We start from the raw sequence: 8,594 nt of genomic DNA on the forward strand, positions 1-8,594 counted from the left end.
ATTTTCTGTGGGTTGATGGTTTAAGCATTTGTAAGATGCTGGAAATCATTTCTCTGATAAATGTTTTAAGTGGATTCTCTTCGAGGAGACAGTAAGTTTTATTGAATACTATAGGTGTTTGTGTTCGTTTTTTAATTAAATATTGTTTAATTTTTAGATCATGTATTTTCAAATGAAATTTCTGATATGTTATCTTAAAAAGAAACACAAATAATGAAACTGAAATTGCATGAGCGAAGGGGCTAAAAAGTTTGATTCTCAGTAATTTTTCGTAGTTTTAACACACTTGAACAATTCTTTTTAAAACCTCTTCATAGCTATAAACATATGTTAAGAAGTATAGAAAAAATCACTAATAACCGTAGTATTTCAACTTATACGAAAATCAAAATTTTATCTAATTTGTCGATACTGTTAAGTGGGGCATCATCTATATATATAAAAATGAATTTCTGTCTGCCTGTCTGTCTGTCTGTCTTTCTGTCTGTTCCCTATAGACTCGAAAACTACAGAACCGATTCACGTGAAACTTGGTAGGTGGGGGTATTGGAGGCCGAGGAAGGTTCCTATTATGGTTTGAGACCCCTCCCCCTAACAGGAAGGGGGGGGAGGGGCCTCCCAAACAATAGTCAATTTTTTGCATAACTCGAGAACCAATCAAGCAAATGGTATCAAATTTGGCATGGGGTGGTATTTGGGGACGGGGAATATTTCTATGAATATAAGGTACCCCTCCCTCCTCTCAGTGGGGTGATAGGAAGGGGGGAGGGGGGCTACCTTACAATTTTTCATAGAACTCGAAAACTTATCAAGATATTGATACGAAAAATATTTCAATGATTATTTGAGACCCCTCCCTCTTTCCAGTAGAAAGGGGGAGGGGCCCTCTTTCATATTTTTATACATAACTCAAAAACCAATAAAGCAAATGGAACCAAATTTGGCATGGGAGGGTATTTGGATACGACAAATATTACTATGATTATCTTGGACCCCTCCCTCTTTCCAATAGGGAGATATAAAGGGGGGAGGGGGCCTCTTTAATAGTTTTTACATAATTCAATAACTAATTAAGCAAATGGAATCAAATTTGGCATGGGCGGGTATTTGGGAACGTGACATATTCTTATGATTGTTTGAGACCACTTCCTTTTTTCCAGCGGGGAGAAAAGAAAGAGGGAGGGAAGTTTCATACAGTTATAACTGCATATCTCAAGAACTACAACAGCAAATGAAAACAAATTTGGCATGGAACGATACGAGAAGTGCTTCTATGAATATTTGTTATCCCTCACTCCTTCAAAGAGGTGGATGAAAAGGGGGAGTAGAGGTCTCCCTTACAATTTTCAGTATAACTGGAGAGTTGATCGATCAAATTGAACCATATTTGGTATGTGAGAGTATTTGTATACGAGAAATGTTTCAATTATAAATTGAGGCCCCATTTTTTTTTTGCTGGAAAGATATAAAGGGGGAAAGGGGGGCTGCCATACAATTTTTTTGCAGAGCTCGAGAATTAATCGAGCAAATGAAACCAAATTTGGCATATTTTAGTACGAAAAATACTTTTTCTATGTGAAACAATTCCTTTCTTGCAGTAGGATGATAGAATTGGGAATCTATTAGGGGAAGAGGAGGTTTACATTTAACTTTTTTTTTTACAAAATCCGATAAATGGACAAAACTTAACATGGAAAATCATTTTGGTATGATTCTACGATTATCTGAAACACTTTCAGTGAGTAGGTGCAAAAGAGGAGGGAGGTGAGTCCAATACAATGTTGTTAGCATGAGTTCTCAACGAATAAGTTCTAACGAAGCCAACAAATGGACACACATATGACATGGAAAAGTAATTGGTTACGAGATATGTTTCTACGATTGTTATAGACCCTTACGCTTTACAGTGTAGAGAGGAGAAGAAAGGAGGAGGCTCCATATACATTTTGTTGTAAAGCTTAAAACCTTATCAACCAATGGAACTATATTTGATATAAGAGGATTTTTGGGAACGAAAAAATGGGTATGATTATATTCAAGATCACGACCTCCATTCAGCAGGAGGTGAAGGAAAGGACAGGGGAGGGGACTCTCTTATCAGTTTTTTAGCATAAGTCCAGAACATATCAAGCAAAAACAACCATATTTTTTAAGTTAGATTGTTTGCGTACGATTAATTGGAGACCCTTCAGACAGATTAAAATTATCAGATCTTTAAAACAAATGAATAGAGCAAGATTCACAATAGTAGTTTAAGTTATCTTTGTGTTGCAATTCAAAACTCCAGCTGCAGCTCTCATTTTATAGCGGTTGCTTATGAATTATGTTATAATTTGATTTAAAATAATGCCAATAAAACCAATGAAATTTTTGAATTGAATAATTTTTGAAAATATAATTTAATTTTGAAAGGTGTAGCAAAGCACACCGGGTCAGCTAGTGATAAATAAAAAGTAAAAAAAATTGGGAACCAGCGTGGCCAGATAAACGGATTTCTACGTTGATTAACGGATTTAAAGCACTTCTACAAATCGATGCTCGAGAACTACGGATTTTCAGCATTTCCTGCGAATGTTTTACGAATTATGCAAAAACTATAAAGATTCTGTAGACATACGAAAGTTCTACCTGACGGCCAAAACAAAAAAAAAAATACCATTAAGTTTAATTTTTCTACAATCAGTACATTATTCGTTTTTCGTCAAACTAACGGATTTGAGGGGCTTGCAATCTGGCAACGCTGTTTGAAACACTCGTTTATAAGAGAGTGTTTCTGTTCATGTCCTCGAAATCTTTTGGTTTTTTGAAAGTGATCGTGTAAATGAGAGAAAAATACTGTGTAGAGTTTTTGAAGAAGATATTTTAATGAGAGGCAGATCGCGTTATGTCTCGTGCAAAAAAAGTAAGTTATGAAAAAAAAATGGTGGAACAGATAGTTTTTTTGAATGGAGTTTGAAAAATCAGAAAATAAGAAAAAAGGAGAAAAGCTTTGAAACAGGTCGATTGGTTTCGACACAGTAGACAACAGTAGACAAAGCGATTTTATCATTATTCTTCTCTTGGGTCTAATTTTTACAAAAACTAGCTAACCCGGTGAACTTCGTTCAACCTCCAACTTCACTAATCACTAATCACTAATCGTACTTCCATAGCCAGAACTTATGTCTCAGTCCCAAAGAATAATAAAAGTGTCTTATTATTCTTCTTGTCTTTGTTCATGTCTTTAATTATTTAAACATAAAAACATTAAAATGATCAAAAACACAAAGCGGTTGGGCCTACCATGGAGCAGAGAACGCAGAGACATCCGGAACACAGGAACAGGAAGAAACGTGGACCACCAGTACCATGCGTTTCAAATGGGCAATATCGTTGGAAGCATGCTAAGAAAAATGCTCCTTGATGAAGTAACCATGCGTATTGTGAAGAAACTCATCCGATCACTAGAACCATTCTGGAAGGACTGGAAATGATTTATTTTGTACACAGAAATCCTAAGCCTTAGATTAAAAGAATTTTGAAGAAAATATGTTATAAATGAAAGCATCTTACGTTTTATTTTTAATTGCTAAACAGCTGAGGATTTCAGTGTACAATCATTTCTGGTCATCGACCAAGGATAAAGCGCCTTTACTCGCTCTTGAAAATAAAAAAAGAGAAACGGAAAATATCAGCAGATCATGAAACCATTCGAGGTCTGTTTAGAGCTCGAAAAGTTTCTTTTTTCATAAAAAATACTCCCCCTCACATTTATTCTACATGATATATGCACAAAAAAATAGAAAAAAAATCCTGGAAATGTACTCCGTATGCCTTACAAATATCGGAAATTTAAACATTATAATGCAATCTTCTTGTGCATACAGTAGTCATAGAACGGGCTCACCCCAAACGCTTCATATTCTTTATGTACCAAAACTATATAAAATCATACAACACAGAAGAATAAAATTCTAATAAGGTTGGATCTCACCAAATAGGTCGACAGCAAACATTCTTCGCTGATTTGGAACCATACATCCAAAAGCCACGATTTCTCAATTTTTACTATTATCCGGTGATCACATAATATTAGGAAAAACTACATCACATTGTGGAAATCATGTTATGTCACTATCATATGAACCTAAAACACTTTCTTTGAAACCCAGCTTACATTCCACCTTGATTTCCTGAGTTTTCTGCGCTTTAGCTTTTATCCGACGTCGTTTGAGTTTGTCTTAATTCAAATTTTCTTTTTCACTTCATTTCAAGGACAGAATGGTATGCTTTTAACACTTCGGTCTGCTCATAATTCACACCGGAACCCATTCCGATGAGCTTTGCACATTTGAGCAAGCGTTGAGAACTAATATTCTGCACTTCATGTTGTTATGACAATGAATTTTGTCTGTTTATAATTAGCGAAAACATTCACTTTACCGCCATGATAATTGCTGTGCTGTGATAACTAATTGCATAGATTACTTCGTTCAACCTCCAACTTCGTCACAAATGTTTTAACTGCATCTACACATCCTTAACTTCTTCGTGCTCGTGTATCATTTTTTCTTAAAGTTGTTCAAATTAGATAAGATAAGATTAGACTGACGAAACTAGAATAAATGCTTGAAATAACTGGCAACCCCACTCTTGTTTCTTTAACTGTCAAATTTTTAAGAACTTCGTCAAATCGGATCCAAATCTCAACGGTTTTGGATAAATTATTTTACTGGTTCTTAAAAAAAGTTTTCACTCGTACAATGGATCACGGATGTGATTGTTTTGCTGAGAATTTGGGTCAAAACAGGCGTCTTTTTTTATTAATAATGGCTAAGAGGCCACTGCAAGGTTTGTATGGAAATTTTTAATTTTTAAATTTTAACACCTCATAACTTTTTTCCCATGGTTGTTTTTACTATCGAAAAAAAGCATTAAAACTTTCGGAAGCAATTTATTCAGTCTTGAATTAGTGCAACGAGATTGAATTTTGTATCGAAATTTGTGGAGGAAAACACAATTTTTCATACTAGCATTAAATACCAGAGAAATGTTGACAGTTAAAAATTTTTTTTTGGTTAGTAAATAATCTTATCGAAATTTGTGGAGGAAAACACAATTTTTCATACTAGCATTAAATACCAGAGAAATGTTGACAGTTAAAAATTTTTTTTTGGTTAGTAAATAATCTGTTGTTCTTGCAGTATATTTCATATTGACAAATTTCAAACTTAACTTGTGCCCCTTAAAATATATTTGACGTTAAAATAAAAACGATAACAAAGGTAAATGATGCAAACTCGGTAAATGCAAATGTTTAGAAATCTTATAATTTTTCAGAATAAAGAAAAATGAAGGAAAACATCCCCGTGACTGATTCTTTCCGGCACATTTCGAATGATATTGCTAATCCCGTGCTAACGTGTGCCGTTAGTGAATATTCGATGTGGGAAGTTCTGCATAAATAGAACAAACATCCGCACCCCGTATCGTTGTTTTACTTTTTCGCTCTACATCATAGCAAGACGACGGACGGCTTTCCCCCATATCGCCGACGTCCTCATCGTAAGAAAGATTCATAAGCAAGCATGAAAAAAAAACTTGAAACAGCCGGAATATCGAACAAGGACATTGACAACGACGACGACGGCGACGTGTCGATATGAAGATATCACATGGCCTTTTCAGTCATAAAATGTGACGAGATTGCTCCCACTAGAAGTGAAAAACAATACCATAAAGTAAAACGAGCGTTTCGAAACACTGTTGAAAGAGAGCACGCGCACGTACCGTCATATGAGTGAATGGGTGGAGGTTTTTCTCGCATTCATCCTTGCGTGTTTTTTTTTCTCCTTTCTAAGACTTGGAAGTGGAGCAGCCGAGGAAAATAAAATGATGAGATAAGGCACAACAGGCTTGGGCTGAGAGTGGGTGTATTTCAAAAATAAGCCTAAATGACGGTAAAAAATGTGAAGGGCTTTCGATTTTGTGGCCTATGCGTGTCAAGTGATAGAGTATTTGATGCTAATGTGCCGAAAAAGGAATTTTTGCATTATTGTTTCTTGGATTTCGAATAGATTGTTGATATTAATACGGAAGGTACATGACGATTGAGCGTTAAGAGCTTTGAAAGTCGAAAGTAAATAATCCAAAATCGTAAGTATGAAGAAAAAAATAAAGAGTCGAGACGCGAGAGTCGAGAGTAGAGAGTTGTGAGTCGAGAGTCGAAAGTCGAGAGTCGAGAGTCGAGAGTCGAGAGTCGAGAATCGAGGGTTGCGAGTCAAAAGGCGAGAGTCGCGAGTTGAAAGTCGAGAGTCAAGAGTCGAGTGTCAAAGTCGAGTGTCAAAGTCAAGAGTCGAGAATCATAGTCAATGTCAGGAGTCGAGAGTCGAGAGTCAAGAGTCGAGGATCGAGAGTCGAGAATCAAGAGTCGGAAGTCAAGAGTCGAGAGTCGAGAGTCGAGTGTCGAGTGTCGAGAGTCGAGAGTCGAGAGTCGAGAGTCGAGAGTCGAGAGTCGAGAGTCGAGAGTCGAGAGTCGAGAGTCGAGAGTCGAGAGTCGAGAGTCGAGAGTCGAGAATTGAGAGTCGAGAGTCGAGAGTCGAGAGTCGAGAGTCGAGAGTTGAGAGTCGAGAGTCGAGAGTCGAGAGTCGAGAGTCGAGAGTCAAGAGCCGAGAGCCGAGAGTCGAGAGTCGAGAGTCAAGAGTCGAGGATCGAGAGTCGAGAATCAAGAGTCGGAAGTCAAGAGTCGAGAGTCGAGAGTCGAGTGTCGAGTGTCGAGAGTTGAGAGTCGAGAGTCGAGAGTCGAGAGTCGAGAGTCGAGAGTCGAGAGTCGAGAGTCGAGAGTCGAGAGTCGAGAGTCGAGAGTCGAAAGTCGAGAGTCGAGAGCCGAGAGTCGAGAGTCGAGAGTCGAGAGCCGAGAGTCGAGAGTCAAGAGTCGAGAGTCGAGAGTCGAAAGTCGAGAATCAAGAATCTAAAGTCGAGAGTCAAGAGTAGAGAGCCGAGAGTCGAGAGTCAAGAGTCAAGAGTCAAGAGTCAAGAGTCGAGAGCCGAGAGTCAAGAGTCGAGAGTCGAGTCGAGAGTTAAAAGTCAAAAGTCGAAAATCGAGAGTCGAAAGTCGAGAGTCCAGAGTGGAGAGTTGAGAGACGAGATTCGAGAGTCTAGAGTCAGGAGTCGAGAGTCAAGAGTCAAGAGTCAAAAGCCGAGAGTCAAGAGTCGAGAGTCGAGAGTCGATAGGCGAGAGTCAAGAGTCGATAGTCGAGAGTCAAGAGTCAAGAGTCGAGACTAGAGAGTCAAGATTCGATAGCCAAGAGTCGAGAATAAAAAGTCAAGAATCGAGGGTCAAAGTGGAGATTCAAAAGCCAAGAGTCGAGAGTAAAGAGTCAAGAATCGAGGGTCAAAATCATGAATCAAAAGTCGAGAGTCAAGAGTCGAAAGTCTAAAATCGAGGATTTGGCTTCCTTGATTGAAAATTTAGACAATGCTTTAGGTTCAATTTCCAGAAATGGTTAGCAGCTATTGAAACGATATTTTTCACACCTGATTCAATCAACAAATCGAAAACATAAAACTTCGGAACTTGTCAGGAGAAGGTTTTATGATCCATAAATGTTACGCTAAAGTACGGATACTTGACGTCATATTTTAAATCAAACTCCGGAGAAAAACATTCTCGAAAACTAAAACATAAACAACCGTTTGTCAAACAGAACTGCATCTTCTCATTCGAGGCGTTCTACAGAGCGGCGACATTCTTCGGAAGGGGCCCATGATATGGCACATTTTCTGCTCCCATCTATCGTCAGGCATCATCCATCGTCAGTGGCAGACCGAATCAACAACGACAAACTTTATTTTACGACCACGTCCCGGAAACACTAATCAGTTTCCGCGTTGACGATCCATGTCCTATCGTTTGCGGAACCAAGTTACAAATCAACCGCGAGCGAGCGAGGAAGCCATTTTTACAGCGCGTCAACCCTCTTTCCGAATGGGCTAGTCAGCCAAAGTCAGTCAGCTAGTCAGCCGGCTTGATGATGGGATGCACGAGTAATAACTTTCATGTTCGAGATGAAAGAGAGAAGCGCCAAAAAAACCTTCGAAGGGCAATGAGGTCCTGGAAAGCGTCCTTCCCCGAATGTTTTATGTGGCTGGTTGATTTTGGCAGACACTGGTTATAGGCAAAGTTTGGGCAATTTAACGTGGTGTGATTTTTGGCCAACTAAAGCGATAAATTTTGTGTTGTGAGGTTTGAGGAATACTTTTTCTGGGATGAACGCATTTTGAAAAATATAAACAGAAAAAGTTGAAACAGAAAGTTTGCAAAAATTTCTTATAAAAGAAACGTGGAAAAAAAGGTAAACTAAACTAAACAAATTCAACAACCCATACAAAATGATATAACTGACTAAAATGGCCAAAATAAAAAAAAAACTCAAAAAAGACAAACATGAAAAAAACGACAAAAATGACAAAAATGACAAAAATGACAAAAATGACAAAAATGACAAAAATGACAAAAATGACAAAAATGACAAAAATGACAAAAATGACAAAAATGACAAAAATGACAAAAATGACAAAAATGACAAAAATGACAAAAATGACAAAAATGACAA

General features: G+C 37.7%; 1 protein-coding gene across 1 annotated transcript in view; it reads left to right on the top strand.

Annotated features, from left to right (window-relative positions):
* LOC129752265 (uncharacterized) overlaps nucleotides 1-7,997 on the top strand; it is a 33,422-nt gene extending 25,425 nt beyond the window's left edge. Inside the window, exon 4 of the mRNA XM_055748052.1 lies at nucleotides 7,782-7,997. Coding sequence (XP_055604027.1) covers nucleotides 7,782-7,997 — 216 coding nt within the window. The remainder of the gene's footprint in view (nucleotides 1-7,781) is intronic.
* The last annotated feature ends 597 nt before the right edge of the window (nucleotides 7,998-8,594 follow it).

The sequence above is a fragment of the Uranotaenia lowii genome, chromosome 3 (genome assembly GCF_029784155.1).
Source record: "Uranotaenia lowii strain MFRU-FL chromosome 3, ASM2978415v1, whole genome shotgun sequence".
In the NCBI taxonomy this organism is placed as follows: Eukaryota; Metazoa; Arthropoda; class Insecta; order Diptera; family Culicidae; genus Uranotaenia; species Uranotaenia lowii.